This window comes from Mobula birostris, chromosome 16 (genome assembly GCF_030028105.1).
Source record: "Mobula birostris isolate sMobBir1 chromosome 16, sMobBir1.hap1, whole genome shotgun sequence".
NCBI classification, from domain to species: Eukaryota; Metazoa; Chordata; class Chondrichthyes; order Myliobatiformes; family Myliobatidae; genus Mobula; species Mobula birostris.
In genome coordinates this window covers 30,233,354-30,251,339 of record NC_092385.1, presented here as the reverse complement: position 1 = coordinate 30,251,339, position 17,986 = coordinate 30,233,354, and the positions used below count along the sequence as shown (strand labels likewise).

Genomic DNA, 17,986 nt, shown 5'->3' with positions numbered 1-17,986 from the left:
ATTTTGAAATACAATGCAGTATTTTAACAGTCAGCAAGGGACACTTACTTCTCACCCAAGTGCAAAAGGATTAAGTCAGTTTTATCTCTGTCTGCTTAGGGAGAATCTACTACAGACTGCAGGAACAAACAGTGTACAAGCAAATCACACTTTGTGCATTTCAACTATTTAACAGATTTTACCATTTCAGTACAACATGAAAAAAAGACAATCACCACAGAGGTATTTTGTAAAGCAGAATTTACTTATGGTAACCATCAATACTTTAATCACCACATTTGAACACGTGGACACCATTATTAACAAACATTTGAAATTACTGCCACTTTCTACTGATATTTCTCATTACCAATATTACAGCAATACTCAATGCCATTTTGTCAATCAACTCTAACTGAAAACGTTGTACTATGAAGATCTCAGACAAGAACACATAAAAGTTACACCTGGAGCAGGTTACATTTGATTGGTAAAAGAAGTTGGAGGATGCTGGCTGTAGCCACCCTGACTGTATCCTCCAATCTGGCCATAGGAGGCTTGTTGGCCAAAACCTGCCTGCTGTCCATAGCTCTGTTGGTTGTATCCACCAGTTTGACCATAGCTTTCTTGATCGCCTGACCCTTGGTTGTAAGATTGGTTGAATCCACTTGAGGCTGGCTGCTTTTCCATGGTGCTTTGAGCGTGCCGCTGACTAGATGTGTGCCAACCAGTCTCCTTGAACACAAACCAAATATTGCCAGCCCACAGAATAAAGTTAAGAAATCCAAACACCTGTGGAAACAATAAAGCATTCAGTTTCTATATGTTTCAGTTTCCATTATGAATATTTTTTGTATCATAATTATCATAGTTGTGAATACAGTTGAAGTAAGTGGGAGGAACAAAGTGGAACATTTTAGAGCTGATGGGGAAGAGCTGCCACTATGTTTGTGATGCAAACAAAACTACAATTATGAAGTAACGGTGACGAACCTGTAAGAAAGTTGTTTTAAAGTGCTCTGGTACTACCTCACTCTGCTAGTCCTGATGAAATCCTCAAAGTGTCAGCGCTGTAAAGGTGAAAGTGGTGAATCTGTAATTTGATAATCAAGCTTATGCTGATTGATGGTGAATTTATTAAGAACTTCAAGCACAGCATGAAGAATTTAAATAGCAGTGTAATTTGGCTTTGAGTGCTGAGGGTAAATAAGCATCAGAGCACTCTTTTGAATTAGTGGTGGAGAGGAGGTCACTAAACAAACCGTTATTCATTATGGACAATCTGGCACATCCTCTCCATGAATAAGCAGAGAAGAACCTTTTCAGAAAGACTCATTCAGCTCCACTGTCACAAGGATCGTTGGAGAAAATCTTTCCTACCAAATGCAATAGGCATATACAACAGTTCATCTCTGTGCGACAGGAGAGCACACATCATAATGCAGTAGTCTCTGCTTTATAATTTTGTACATTATTGTTGCACATTGGTACACTGTGTTTATATTATTACTATTTTAACATGATTATTATTGTGCATTTATTATTTGTTAAGCACACTGCTAAGTGTGTTTTCAAATGTCGCTGCTGTAACAAAAGAATTTCCCACTCGGGATCAATATAGTATTATTATTATTTGTTCTCCCTTCAGTATTTGGTTCCATTACAATGACTTGAATGTTGGGAAGAAATTGCAATGGACAGCCATCACTGCATCATTCATTTTGTATTAGTGTCCAAAAAACTTAAAAAATTCATGTCACCAAAATTTACCCAAACTACAGAATTATGCAACTGCGTTTCAAAACATACTTACATAGAAATAATTCCTCTTTTTTATTATTAATTTAATAAATACTAAATCTTTCTTAGCATTCTAAAACATATTGCTGGGGGAGAAAAAGTCCATAAAGCATAAATAATTATTTGGAGAACCAACCAGTCATCGTTCACAGTGTACATTCGTGATTTCAAGTGAGTCTGAAGAGCCCCACCACCTGTAATTGCTATTATTATGCCATCAACAAAATCAGACCTTGCAAGACAACCAAAAAATGCAGATCAGCAGGAAAACAGTTATGTCTTTAGAAATTACTCCTGGTATGTACATACTGTAGGTGTTATGTGACCTTTAAAACAATTTATCATACTATTTAACAAGTTGAAGTGACAAATATAATTTTAGCTCTCAGCATAATTATCTTTAGGAACTGAACCAACAAGTAATTACTTATTATCATTTTCACCACATCCCAACATTGCATTCTAGTTGTCTTGTTATTCTGTCAAAAATGCAAGCTTAATTTTGGGCACCAAACGTAGAGGCATGGAAATTGTTGAAATGAATGCTTTTTAGAGAAAAATATATACTGTATTCTGTTACTGGTCATCTTTATTCCTTAGCAAAAGAAACATAATTCACAAATCCCATGCTCAGGAGTCTAGCTTTGTCATGTTAAGTAAACCTAGAAATGAATGCTCTATGCTAAGAAGGATTAATTTTATATACATTAATGAATGGAATTAAAACAAAAATATACAGCATTGAGAACGTTATGACCTATTTTTTTTTAAATTCCAAGGATAAGGTCCTGAGATTTTTCTATGAAAATATTGGTGTTCCTTTCCTTGATTTTTTTTTCCTGAGCAAGATATAAATTCGGTTACAGGTTGCTTTGATGGGTCCTGGACCTGAGAGCGTATTGAAGCAGCAGGGCCCAGCACTAACAACAAGGAACAACCTGTTGATTGGCTGATTTAAGCACCGGGCCAGATTGAAAAGGTCAGGGTGTTGGGGCTGGAGGTCAGGGTGCTCATGAGATTTACGAGTCTCTGTGCTGATCTGAGGCTGGGGCCTGCAACTAACGGGCTTCTGGATTGGCTATGACTGGCTTCATGGCTGTGGACTCACTTCTGTGGACTGCCTGAGTCACAAACATGAGAAAATCTGAAGATGCTGGAAAACCAGGCAACACACACAAAATACTGGAGGAACTCAGCTGGCCAAGCAGCATCTATGGAAATGAATAAACAGTTGATGTTTTGGGCCAAGATGTCCAGTCTTTATTAATTTCCATCTGCCCAAGTCAGATGTACATCTTATTAACTGATTAGCAGTTGAAGAAGAGCATAAATTTCTTCCATGTAAGTATTGAGAAGACCAGTATTCTTGTGTGTTTGCTTGGAACTTGGTTCCCTAGCTATCAACTCCATCTGATTCCTTGTTTGCAGCCTGATGCTCTTACAAAGCCTGAAAGGTGTTTCTGATCTGATCCTTCACTGAGACCATCTCCACATTATCATGTCTGAACCACTGCTTCAGTTTATGACCTTCAGCCATAACTGCCTACCCTTGGGGTTGTCTGCTCCTCCAGCTAGCCTAAATTTCAACTGTTTATAATCCTCAGCACCCCCTAACTGGTGTAAATCCTTTTCTCCTATCACCCCAGTTCCTGGGGATCAACTTGAGCCCTGGTCTAGCTACTGCTCAGTTTAAAATTCTCATCTTTGTTTTCCAAACCATCATGATTATTTCTGTGGCCACCCAAGTAAAATCTGCCAGTAATTTGTTTATAAAGCAGCTTTGCCTTCAGCTCCAGACCTGACTACTGAAGGTAAAGTAAAAAATACTGTCTCCATTAACACGGCAGCATTTGGCAGTAAGGCTTCAAAGTGCCTTGGTGGAACCGAAGAAGGGGCTAACACTCCAATAACAGAGTCATACTTTGTATTAAATAACTTGGTTTGTCAGATGGAGGTAACTCACCCCAGCCCAGGAACGAAATTGAAGGAGGTGCTTGGAGCAGTACCTATCCCATCCACCTTCACTGTGTTCATCAGTACCTTCCCTTACTATGTCAGAAGTGGGGATGTTCACCAACGAACAGATCATTTTCAGCTTTATTTTCAAATTCCATCCACTTCTCCATCACTTTAAGCGGCCTGTTTATGTTATCCAAGTCTTTTTTTATGCCAATGTTAATACCTCCTCATATAGCTATCATCAGATCTTGATTTGATGGAGTGCCTTAGAATGCAATATCATGTCAATTGTGCTTCATAAGTGCATTTGTCTGGAGGTGTTACCACTACAGCCAATCAAGACCACTAGGGTTTGTGGAAGCAGGAGGAGCCTGGATGCTTACTGCCCAAGGATTTTCTGCATCAATCCCCACCCACCCACTCCCATTTGCAAATCTCTGTCAAACCCACTCCTCATACGGCATATTTGATTGCCTTTATGCAAGAAGCTGCCCCTTAACTCCAGCAGGGCAGAAAGGAGACTTAGCACTTGTAAGAGCCTGCAGGCTTCCCACACGAAATATCATTCCCCTTGTGCATCTCAGTGGGCCCATCCTGTTCCTTTGACTTCCATAAATTGATACCATAAGTGGTAAAGGAAAGCAGATTTCACACAATTGCACAATGGATCTGAAGTCTATTTCTTACTGAGTGCAAATTCATATAGTCTCCTGTCTTCTTCTTTCTCTGCTTCCTCAACTTGTCATTTTTCCATCAGATTTTCCTTGTGTTCTCTTTCCATTTTCCAGCTTATTATTAATATTGCCTATCATTGCAAACCAATAATGTTATTTATTCCAAAAAATATATAAATTGTACATGATGGGACATTGCAACAGGAAAGAGCTGTTTTTGATTGACTGATATTGAGTTTGTTAGTTTTTTTTGCACAGTAAAGGGATTTCTCAGGTTATTGTACTGGAATTTGAAATATATATTTTGTTGGAGAATATATCAATTTTGACAGCAATTAAAAATCAATTTAACTATAATTTGCAATAATAGACTTTGGGAGCTGTATGAATTTAAAATAATACAATCTGAAATAAAGGCAATGCAGTTGCTGTGCATTAGCTTCTCCCAAAGCCCTTTAAACAAATTCATGTGAATAGTCTTCCTGCTGAACAATGATATCAACAGTATTTAAATGCAGCAAAGACGTGCCTCACAATCACATTAATTCAATATTCTGATCTGTTCTCAGCTTCTGAGCTTGTAAAATATTAGCTCTGTTAATGAGTAGAGAACACAGTGTTATTATTCTAATATCATCCCATAAGATAGTGCTGTTTGAATTTAAGTGAATAAAGTGGTTTCTAATAATTTTTGAAACTGCAGCAGTTTGTGATGTTATGCACTCAGGGTTTCTTGAAATTGCATCTAAGGTTTTCACCAAGACAAATATTTCTCTTTCAAGAAAGCAGTTGTTTGATCAGACTAAACTATCAAGACACAGTGCTTGACGTTTCTGCTCTTGATGGAAGGAGGACTGTGATGGATACTGTATCTACCTACTCTTCAAGGACTAGCTGTCCAGTCTCTGCAACACGGTCCAGCTGCCAATATCCAATGCTTGAGTGGTGAGCTCCCCCTCCCTACCACACAGGAGATATTTCCATCTAACGACATAGTATCTGTAGATACCTATATCGGACAGGACTTAAAAATATTCTTTTGAGTTAAGGGCTTTGTAGACAGTCAGCCCAACACCATCACAGGTGGCAGATTGTTAAACAGCAAGTAAAGTTAGGAAAATTTTACTGATCAGTGTCAGCACTTCAGGAATAAGGAGACAATAGCACACTTCTCACTAGGAAAGGGCATTGGGTGAGTATCCATGACCAGGAAGATTATTGAACTGAACTCACTTGGTCCTTGCTCAAGCAATGCCTTCCCACTGACGATCATGATATTGCTGGTACAACGGGACATCTTTGAACACTATCCTAGAACAAGTCTTGCAGAATTTGGAGTCTTTTCAGTTTATGAACAATCTTATCAGATGAGAAATTATTAATGATTAATTGTAGCTCCATGTTGTAAAAATGTTTTCCATTTAAATGCATTATCCATCCACTTGGGAGTTTATTGTTCTTCTCTTTCCTGACAGCAAACATAAATGCAAGTCCTGTAGATCTTTGACAGACTTCTATAGATACACTGGAGAATATCCTAACTTGTTGCATCACAGTCTGGTATGGAAGCACCAATGCCGTGGAACATAAAAGCTACAGTAAGTGGTGGATACACCCCGTTCTATCAGAGACGTATTTCTGCCCAGCACTGAGTACATTTACGTGGAGTGCTGCCACAAGAAAGCAGCACCCATCAAAGAACCTCACCATACAGGCCGCGCCCCCTTCTCATTACTACTGTAGGGAAGGAGGTACAGAAGCCTTGGGTCCCACCCACCAGGTTAAGGAACAGTTATTATCCTACAACCATCAATCTCCTGAATTGGTCTGGAAACTTCATTCACGTTTACTCTGAAATAATATTATGATCTACAGACTCACTTTCAAGGGCTCTTTACAACTCATGTTATCCGCATTATTTTTATTTGCAATTTGTCTTCTTTTGCACAGCAGTTTGTCAGTATTTGCCTGTTTATGTATAGTTTTTCTTAAAATTGTATTGTATTTAGGTTTTCCTGTAAATGCCTGCAAGAAAATGAATCTCAACGTTGTGTATGGATATGGGAAGTTTTGAGGGGAGGGGACTTCAATCAGATCTACTTCCCGGGTAAAAAAAAAAGCAGCAGTGTGTCGCTACAGCGAAAAAGAGCTTTCACCAGCGGCCAATAAGGACATCGGAAGTTTTCAGTACCTCCCAGTTGAACTCTGTCTTTTTGTGAGTTTCCCCCTAGCTGTCAGGGCAAAATTGCAGTCAACAGAATGAATTGCAACATAAAAGGTGGACAAAATCAAAAAGGGTGAGTACAGGACAGTAAGTGGTGCTCAGTATACAGAATAAGGCAGATGAATTTGCAGCACAGATGCAGACTGGCAGTTATGATGTTGTAGGCTTCATTGATTCATGGCCGAAAGAAGATTATCGCTGGGAGTTTAATGTCCAAGGATACACATTGTATTGAAAGGCCAGGCAGGAAGGAAGAGGGGCAGTGTTACTCTGTTGGTAAAAAATGAAATCAAATCATTAGAAAGAGGTGACATAGGGTCAGAAGGTGTTGAAGGTGGATAGAGCTAAGGAACTGCAAAAGTAAAGAGACCATGATGGAGTTGTATACAGATCATCAAACAGTAGAAAGAACAAGGCCTATAAATTAAAAAAGCAGATAGAAAATCCATACCAAAAGGGCAATGTTAGAATAGTCATGGGGGATTTCAATATGCAAGTAAATTGGGAAAATCAAGTTGGAGCTGGATTCCAAAAGGGGGAATTTCTAGAGTGCCTGCAAGATGGCTTTTTAGAGCAGCTTGTGGTTGAGCCCAGTAAGGGATCAGCTATTCTGGATTGGGAGTTGTGCAATGAATCAGAATTGTTCAGAGAGCTTAAGGTAAAAAAAAACCCTTAGGGGCAAGATATCATAAGATGATTGAACTCACACTGAAATCTGAGAAGGAGAAGCTGAAGTCTTCTTATCAGTATTACAGTGGAGTAAAGGGAATTACAGAGGCATAAGCGAGGAGCTGGCCAGAACTGATTGGAAAAGAACACTGGCAGGGATGACGGCAGAACAGTAATGGCTGGGATTTCTGGAAGCAACTTAGAAGGCAGAGGATATACATCCCAAAGAGGAAGAAGTTTCTAAAGGCATGATGATACATATGTGGCTAACAACAGAAGTCCAAGCCAACATAAAAACCAAAGAGAGGGCATATAATAGAGCAAAAAAAAGTGGGAAGTTAGGGGCTTTTAAAAACCAACAGAAGGCAACTAGAGAAGTCATTAAGAAGTAAGCTAGCCCATAATGTTAAAGATGATACCAAAAGTTTCTTCAGATGAAGAGTAAAAGAGAGGCGAGAGTCGATATTGGACAGTTTGAAAATGATGCTGGAGAGGTAGTAATGCGAGTCAATAAAATGGCAGAGGAACTAAATAAGTATTTTGCATCAGTCCTCATTGTGGAAGACACTAGCAGTACGATGGAAGTTACAGGTGTCAAGTGTGTGAAGTTACCATAACCAGAAAAAATTTCTTGGTAAACTGAAAGGTCTGAAGGTAGATTAGTCACCTGGACCATATGGTGTACATGCCAGGGTTCTGAAAAAGGTGGCTGAAGAGTTTGTGAGACGTAAGTAATGACCTTTCAAGAATCACTAGATTCTGGAATGGCTCCAGAAGACTGGAAATAAGTGTCACTCCACTCATCAAAAAGGGAGAGAGGCAGAAGAAAGGATACTGTAGGCCAGTTAGACTGACTTCAGTGGTTGGGAAGATGTCGGAGTCGATGATTGAGGATGAGGTCTCAGGGTACTTGGAGGCACATGATAAAATAGACCATACTCAGCATGGTTTCCTCAAGGCATTTGTCTTGCCAGACAAACCTGCTGGAATTCTTTGAAGAAATAACAAGCAGAATAGACAAAAGATAATTGGTTGATGCTGTGTTCTTGGATTTTCAGAAAGCCTTTGACAAGGTGCCACACATGAGGCTGCTTGACAAGTTATGACCCCATGCTGTTACAGGATAGAATCTAACATGGATAAACCAGTGACTGATTGGCAGGAGGAAAAGTGGGGGAATAAAGAGAGTCTTTTCTGGTTGCCTGCCAGTGACTAGTGGTGTTCCACAGATGTCTCTGTGGGACCGATTCTTTTTGCATTAGATGTCAATGATTTAGACGATGGAATTGATGACCTTGTTGCAAAGTTTGCGAATGATATGAAGATACGTGGATGGGCAGGTGGTTTTGAGGAAGTAGAGAGGCTACAGAAGGACTTAGACAGATTAGGAGAATGGACAAAGAACTGGCAGATGGAGTACACAGTCGGGAAGTGCCTGGTCATGTACTTTGGTGGAGAATTGAAAGGGTTGACTATTTTCTAAATGGAGAGGAAATACAAAAAAACTGTGGTGCAAAAGGTTTTGGGAGTTCTTGTGCAGGGTTACCCAAAAGTTAATTTGCAGGTTGAGTCTGTGGTGAGGAAGACAAATGAAATGTTAACATTAATCTCAAGAGGATTAGAATATAAAAGCAAGACTGTAAAGCTGGGATTTTATAAAGCACTGATGAGACCTCTCTTGGAATATTGTGAGCAGATTTGGGCCCCTTATCCTAGAAAGAATGTGAAGAAACTCGAGAAGGTTCAAAGGAGGTTCACAAAAATGATTCCAGGATTGAATGGCTTGTCATATGAAGGGCCTTTGGCTCTCTGCCTGTATTCACCAGAATTCTGAAGAATGAGGGGTGACTCCATTGAAACCTATCTAAAGGTGAAAGGCTTTGATAGAGTTGATGTGGCGATGATGCTTTCTATGGTGGGAGAGTCTAAGACCAGAGGACACAGTCTCAGAATAGAGAGGTGTCTATTTAGAATGGAGAGGAGGAGGAATTTCTTTAGTCAAGGAGTGGTGAATCTGAATTTCTTTGTCACAGGCAGCTGTGGAGGCCAAATCTTTATGTATACTTAAGGCAGAGGTTGATAGGTTCTTGATTGGTCAAGGAATGAAGGGATATGGGGAGAAGGCACGAGATTGGGGCTGAGAGGAAAATTGGATTAGCCATGATGCAATGACAGAGCAGAGTCGAAGGTCCAAATAGCCCAATTCTGCTCTTGTATCTTATGGTCATATATGATAATAAATTTACTTTGAAGTTTTGAACTTTCAAATTCTTGACATTTGCTGCCAGAGTTTTGACAGTACAGTTCTCTGCAAAACCACAAACTGTTGTGCAAAATTAACAGCTATTTACATTCTTGTTCTGCTTCTCCTATGGTACACCAGAGATTAGGAGATTACAGGAATAGGTATTCACTTTGCTGTCTGAACATTAAAGACCATTATGTTCCCTCATTAAAGCAGCCTCCTCTTTACATTAAAAACGTTAATAACATTGTTCTACTCACAACAGACGTGTTTAACCCTGACATTGCAGGGTCTCTAACAGGTAAGCATTTATTGCCTTGCTGTTTGCAAGCTGACATTAGCAAAAGCACTTCATCAGGATCCGTAGCAACCTTGACGTCAGAGAGTCCTTTTGCCCAAGCCGATGATCCCACAAGCCACAAGAATGAGAAGACCACAGTCACAATAAAATCCTGTAAGAGATTTTTAAAAAAGTCACATGTAAGTTGCAGTTTTGTTGTAAAGAGACACAATATTTGCACATTGAGGTTCCTTGTATAAAAATCTGTTCATACTAAAGGTGCAAATTCACCTTGCCCCCAGCCAAGGCTATAGCAAACAGTTCAATGAATAACCTCCTTCAGTCATTTGACTCTTGATTATCCTGTATCTTTTTTTTTGTCCATTGGCTAAGGTGAATGTGGAAGGTTGAAATTACACCAAGAAAGCTGTGACTGCAGAACATGTAGATCCGAAAGAGGAAGAAGGTTGGAGCTGGTTGGAGAATACTGAAACAGCACTGACAATCAGTGAGAGAAAACTTAATTCGCTATTCAAGCCTTTAATATAGTGAGAGAACACACATCATGTTTCTCAGAGAACTAAGAGGTTTCACCTTCATTGCCAAATTTCACCCAGCATTCATTTTCACTTGGTAAATCTCTGATCCTTCCCATTACCTGTACTTCTTCATTTCAAAGGGATAGGCTTGTGACCAATATTATTTTAAGGCTTTGGATACCAAAAACAAGCTTAGCTATAATTTCTTCTCTGCTTCCTGAAAGGGCTCGATTTCATGCTGTCAATCTGATAGCATGTATTCTGATGATGTCATTTACCATACCAGTGTTCTTAATTCCCCACAAAGATTCTCAGATTCTACAGCTGAAAAGAACCTCAAACATCTCTACCCTGTTTTCTGCACAGTCCTCTCCCTCAATCTTCTCAAAATAAGGTGAAGATAGTTTCCTCTAGTCACTACACTCCTCCATTTTGCACATTCAGCAGTTCATTGCTGTCATTTCAGACACTTTCATAGTGATGCCACCACCACTCAGGCCTTCCCCTCCCCTTTTTGCATTCTGAATGGATACTTCCCTCCTGAATATTTTGGCTCACTCTGTCATCTCCAAAACCAGTGGCATCTTCCCAAGTGACCACAGAAGAAGAAACACTACCTTTTTACCTCTTCCTTTCTCACATTTCAAGGCTCCAAGCAATTTCAGCAGGCCCAACAGTGATGAACTTGTACTTATTATCAGTGTACTGCACTCAGTGTGTCTCCTTGCCTTTGGGAAAACTAAATGCAGAACTCCACCATTCAGCCTGCAACATTGACCCTCAGCTTCTGGTGTCCTATCACTTTAATTCCCTATTACACTCCAACTTCAACTTCTCTGCTTTCAGCCTTTTATACTGTCCCACTGAAGTTCAAATTATATCATGTTCAGACTCAGCAATGTAAGAGTCCTCAAGGCTCAAAACTGAACTCAACAGTTCCAGATAATCAGCTGTCCCAAAATATATCTCATATTTTATCTGCTTTTCATTATGAAACTTCTGATTTCTTCCTCTGTCTCCCACTTACATCTTTTATCATGCACATTTTTTTTGTAATTCTTTAGCATGTACTAGTTGGTGCCATCACAACTTTGCTTAAAAACAATCAGTCTTAGACTTCATCCTTTCACAAGCCTTCCCTTTTGTTTCCTCTGCTCTCCCCACCCCTACATTCATACTGAGAACTTTTATTTCCAACTGATTCCAGCACTGAGGAAATTGAAATGCTAAATCTGGTTCTTTCTCCTCAGATATAGTCTGATCTGATGAATGTTGGTACTGTGTTTTATTTTATTTGAGCTTTCTTGTTTCCTCAATTTTTCACTTTTGAACCACGCTTGCAGATGATGACACCATATTTGTAGCTATTTTTGGAAGAAAATGACAATGGATCTAAGTATCCATAAACTTTCACTCTAACTTTTTTGTGGAATGTGTAAAGAGCTAAATCTGGAGATTAAAGACTTCACTGAGTAAATAACTTTAAAATTGCACCCATACTTCAATTGTAACTTGTCAGAAAGTGAGAAGAAATACCTTTATTTTAATCACAAACAAAAATTGTTTAGGCTATGAAAGATCAACAGTAAACTAGCAGAATGAATCAGTATTCTCATTCATCATTCAGGTGCCTTGCCGTTCGGCGTGGGTGATCATGTCTCTCCATCCATCACGGTCCCTGACCCTGCGAATTGTAGTTGTTGCCTCTCCTGTTTCTAACCATGATGTTATTCGATCTACCATTTTCATTCTCTGTCTGCCTCTGCTTCTTTTTCCTTCCAGCTTTCCAGTTGTAACTAAGTGTTCTAATGTCTCTCTTCACATGATGTGTCCAAAGAATTTTGATTGCTGTTTTCTGATTTTTTTTTAAAGTAATGTACGTTTAGTTTTCGTTCTCTGTAGAACTTCTTTGTCGGTTATCCTGTCCGTATATGATATGCATAGCATTCTTCTGAGGAACCACATCTATGCTGCGTTAATTCTTTTTTCCACTGCATTTGTGACGGTCCATGACTCGCAGCCGTACATCAACATAGGAAGAATGTAGCAGCTGAGAGTTCTAAGGCTCTTTTCTTGTTCGTTAGGATGTTTCTCATTTCTGTAAATGCTGTTCTTGCCATTGCTATTCTTGATTTTATGTCTGTTTCGCATTTGCCATCAGATATTACCCATGATCCAAGGTACTTGAAGTTGTGAACTTGTTTCAGGATTTCATTTCCCAATACGATCCTACAGTTTGGGATATCAGGTTACTTTGATATTACCATTACTTCAGTTTTCTTTTTGTTTAAGGTTAGGCCAAATTTTTCGCTCTCTGTGTTAATGGTAGATACTAGTTTCTGTAAATTTACTTCACTGTTCGTTATCAGTACTGTATCATCCGCATAGCAGAGGTTGTTGATATTGTATCCTCCTATACTTATTCCAGGTAGGTCTTGTATGGTTCTCATGATGTTTTCACTGTACAGGGAGAACAGGTCTGGTGATAGAAGACAACCCTGTCTGACTCCTCGCTTTATTGGCTGATATTCACCAATCTCGTTGTCTATCCGTATGGCTGCACTTTGTTGCCAGTAGAGATTCCTGATTATTCTTAGATCTTTTCCGTCGATATTAATATCTTTAAGCATTTTCATGATGACTTGGTGTTTCACTGTATCAAAGGCTTTTGTGTAGTCAATGAAACAGAAGTATAGGTTTTGTTGTACTTCTATTGACCTTTCGATAATATTCCTGAGAATATAAGTGGCGTTTGATTTGCCCTTGCCTTCGACAAAGCCGCACTGTTCTTCACTGATCTCTGGTTTAATTTTGTTTCTTATTCTGAGCATGACGATTCTAAGTAGAATTTTTGTGAGGTGGCTCATTAAGCTAATTGTTCTGTGTTGTCCACACTCTGTTGCACCTGGTTTCTTTGGCAGTGCAATGAATACTGTCTTTAAAAGATCTTCTGGCTCTGTTAATTACTGCATATTTCCAACTCTTCTTTCCTTTTCAAAGTTTTTGAATAGGCTTTCTAAAACCATGAATCAACTTTCCCATAGCTCTACATTGAACCCTTTCCAACAGAGTTCTACTTCTGCCACAGCACTAAATGATCAGTATCCTTGTGATAAATTATTTCTTATTAGCCTTTGTGACATGCCTGCAGCATCTTTCTCATTGACACTTATTTAGGTGGCACTGCAGTGATACAAGTCTGAAACAAAAATGGAAAATGGTAAAAACACTTAGCGAGTCAGACAGCACCTTTGAAAAAAGAGACAGTTAATATTTCAGGTTGAAGTTCTGACAAATGGACTCCAACTAGAATTGTTAACTCTGTTCCTCTTTCCACAGATGCTGCTTGCCCTATTATGTATTTCTGGTATTTTTTGTGTTTATTTCTTTTCCTGGTTTATTTTAATCTGTTCATTTTAGGCAGAGAATCACCTCAAATTGTCCCTCTTTCTGGTGCTGTGCCTTTACCTTTATTTACTTGTCCTTGGTTTCTGCCAACTTTTCATTCTCTCCACTGATATCTTTTCACTTTTCACGTGGCTGCTGTTGCCTTCCAGCACTCTTTCTCCACCTTCAAACCCTCAGTCACATACCAACATACCATGTAGTTTGCTTGCCATCCAGAAATCTCTTCCAATTAAGCACTGATAAGACAAATCCTGTGTCTTTGGTGCCTTCCACAAGCTTCAAACTGCATAGGCTACCCAATTCTTCTCCCTGGGCACTCCTTGATGATAACTCAGAGCACTTGACAGATATGTTCCAAGATAAACTTCCTACCCCACATCTCTGCACCACCAAGGCTGCCGTATTCCACACCTGCCTTCTAACATTGCCTTCCTTGGTCCATTTACAACAAGGATCCATCCATGTTTATCCTTTCTTTTGGCTCTTTTGCTTTGACTAGTCCTCTATATTGCAAATCTCCCCAAACAGGAGCCCAATCTTAGCTTAGCTGACTGCTCCATAATATACTTAAAAGTTCACTCACCTATCATTTCTGTTCTCATTGAATTGTACTGGCTTCTGACACAGAAACACCAGAAGATTCTCATATCTTTTCAAATCTTTCTTCGGCTTCTGTACTTCCTTTTATGTATAATCCTCACTGGCTCTACAAATCCCCTAATTCTGTATTCCTAATGCCTTCTGCTGGCTGGAGCCCAGGCTCTGGAATTCATTCTGCCTTCTACTTTTTTCTTCCCCGTTAGGATGTTACTTACATCCTTCCTCTTTGGTGAGGATTTTGGTCACCATTTTTAATTTCCTTAGTGGATCAATGTCAAAATTGATCTGGTAATGCAGCAGTGATGTGCAACAAGACTTTTTTGCCTCATTAAAATTGCATATATACAGTAAGTGCATGGTATAGTTAAAACACCTCAGTTAGCAGATGTGACAATGATGCTGCTAAAATATCACTGCATTTTCAGAGCAAGTGCCATTATCCATCAAATCAATACATATAAAGCTGCTGAGTAATTTAAGAATAGTGATAAATCATATAGATATTGTATATTGATTGTAGTCACTCAGTCAATGTTACTGGTCATTTATACTTACCTCCTGGTTCTTCTCCCAGCTATTAATCCAAATATGTTTTGATGGGAAAATGAATACAATGCAGACTTCTATGTTTAAAAAAGCTTGATAATTACAGCCGCTAATAGTTAAACATGACCATACGCTTAGTCGTAAGGCTAGGTTTATTAATTAGTTCTACACATCAAAATAGGAAAACAAATAAATATAACTCATTTACCTTTTTATTAGACTATAAAAGGAAAACAAAACATCTATGTAACTGAAGGAGAGTTCACTAACAATGTTCACAACTTACCTAGTCAGTATTATTAACGAACTGTTATCCATGTGCTGAATTACTGCCTTCAGAAAAAGACAGCATTATAAAGGCATTGACATTGATAAACAAACAAGAGAAAATCTGCAGATGCTGGAAATCCAAGAAACACATTAAAAATGCTGGAGGAACTCAGCAGACCAGACAGCATCTATGGAAAAGAGTACAGTTGGCATTTCAGCCCGAGACCCTTTATCAGGACTGGAGAAAAATAGATGAAGAGTCAGAGTTAGAAGGTGGGGGGAGGAGGGGAGGAAGAAACACAAGGTGATAGGTGAAACCGGGAGGGGGGAAGGTGAAGTAAAGAGCTGGGAAGTTGATTGGTGAAAGAGGTACTGGGCTGGAGAAACGGGAATATGATAGGAGACGACAGAAGGCCATGGAAGAAACAAAAGGGGTATTCAAGAAATCAGTGTTTAATGGGGAATGGTATCTGACGTGTCCAGTACATGGCACCCTCTACTGTTGCAATGAGGCCACACTCAGGTTGAAGGAGGAACACCTTATATTCCATCTGGCTAGCCTCCAAACTGATGGCATGAACATTGATTTCTCGAACTTCTGGTAATGCCCTCTCCCTCCTTCACCATTCCCCATTCCCATTACCTTCTCTCAGCTTATCGCTTACCTGCCTATCACCTCCCTCTGTGCTCTTCCCCCTTTTCTTTCCTCCATGGCCTTCCGTCCTCTCCTATCAGATTCCTCTTTCTCCAGCCCTACATCACTTTCATCAATCAACTTCCCAGCTCTTTACTTCACCCCTCCCCCTCCCAGTTTCCCCTATCACCTTGTGTTTCTTCCTCCCCTCCCCTCCCCACCTTCTAACTCCGACTCCTCATCTTTTTTTTCTAGTCTTGATGAAGGGTCTCGGCCCAAGACATTGACTGTACTCTTTTCCATAGATGCTAACTGGCCTGCTAAGTTCCTCCAGCATTTTATGTGTGTGACATTGATAAACAGTGACTTTTTACCTATGAAAGATTAATTTATACACATAATATTTCAACACAATCAAACATCATGAAGAATTATCTAACATCGGTTACAGTTGACCAGAATTGGTTTCTAATCAATTTTCTGGATTTAAGTGTACAAATTAAATTCAGTTATATGTAGATGTCGGTCACATAATTTTTCATGAGCCCAAGAACAGAAGGAGATTGAGGGTGGCTGGTAGAAATGGTTTGTTGTCATTTCCTTTTCTTTAATCGCTTTTAATTCTTGAAGATACTGAAATTCTTTTCACTCATATTGACATTACGGGCATTATTGAATTGGAGGAATTACTTTGTTTGGCAGTGAACTCAAGTAACATGCACAGCAGAACAGATAAAACCATTGAACATCCAGAACTAATGACAATATTTACTGAGCAGCACATATAGTGTGCTGGAGGAACTCAGTAAGTCAGGCAGCATCAATGGAAATGAATAAACAGTCAATAGTTTGGTCTTGGCCTGAAACATTGACTATTTATTAATTTCCATATGCTCCCTGACTTGCTGAGTTCCACCAGTATTTTGTGTGTGTTGCTCTGGACTTGCAGCATCTGCAGGATCTCTTGTGTTTGCTGCATTTACTGATACAAGTTCAGCTCCCATGCACAGTAGTATCAATACCTCCCACCACCCACACCGCTCCCATTCAAACATCAAGTTTAAAAAAATTCTCTGATCTAACTGGGAACTAACAATATGCCAGCAGAATAAGGCGAGCAAAATTTTAAAAAATTATCATTACCAATAAATATTAAGATCTTCTAAAGATTAAGGACATATACCCTTAACATTAGAAATTCATGATAGGAATTCAGCTTATTTCTCCACAATACCACACTGCACTTCTTGAGAAAGCATGAGGATAGGTTGACTGGTAGGCACAAAAGTAGAGGTTTAGGGGACGGTTTATCAAAGAGTTTGAGGTTTAGCTGGGCTGTTGGCTCAGCCTATTGTATGTCAAATACTTTAGAAAGGATTCACAGCAAACTAGATAGAAAATAAACATGAGATTTTGTTTGGTTTAAAATATTGCTATCAACTAGGAAGAATAGTCACTTGCTTGCCCATTTTAAATGCTTTCTTTATCTGTCTCTAACTTCACTCCCACATCTTCCACTGCTCCAATAACCCTAGAATCAGATTTTGGATTAAATTTGAAAATCCATCCCCAGCACCTGCTCCACAGCCCTTAGTCCAAAGTTACCAAAGTGATGCTACTATGACAGTTGAATAATATTTCAACTATTATGTCTGTAGATGACTAAGTGGAGGTAGCCAATGTTTAGTCTGATTGACATCGAACACAAAATAGTCACCCTTTTCACACAAGAGAATTATCATCATTTGTCAGTGCTTGTTAATCTACTTTAGATCTGTCTAGTAGATTGCAGAATGTTGCTTCAACAGTGAATTATTGAATTAGGTAGATTTTTACAACATTGAAAAGTCTACCCCGCTTTAACTAACAGTTACTAAAAATGCAACTCTATCAGCAACATTAATTTCAAGGCACTTACTCAATCATATATGGGAGTGGCATTCTGCAATCTTGTAGGCAGATCATAAAGTATTACTAACAGAAGGTACTACTGTCCATCAGAAAAGGATAATTGATTTATAACCAACGTCAATCAGTAACTTGACTAAACATTGACTACATCTACCTAGTCATCCACAGATATATTATATGGAATATTATTCAGCTTCTGATACTGTCAATTTTCATCCATGAGATTCCTGGATCTCAGGCAGCGGAGA

General features: G+C 39.1%; 1 protein-coding gene across 1 annotated transcript in view; it reads right to left on the bottom strand.

Moving 5' to 3' along the window:
* Window positions 1-456: 456 nt before the first annotated feature.
* Window positions 457-17,986, bottom strand: part of synpra (synaptoporin a) — a 320,849-nt gene continuing 303,319 nt past the window's right edge. The window contains exons 5-6 of the mRNA XM_072280118.1: window positions 9,811-10,002; window positions 457-771 (exon numbers count right to left, since the gene is read on the bottom strand). Of these exons, the coding sequence (XP_072136219.1) occupies window positions 457-771; window positions 9,811-10,002 (507 nt within the window). The remainder of the gene's footprint in view (window positions 772-9,810; window positions 10,003-17,986) is intronic.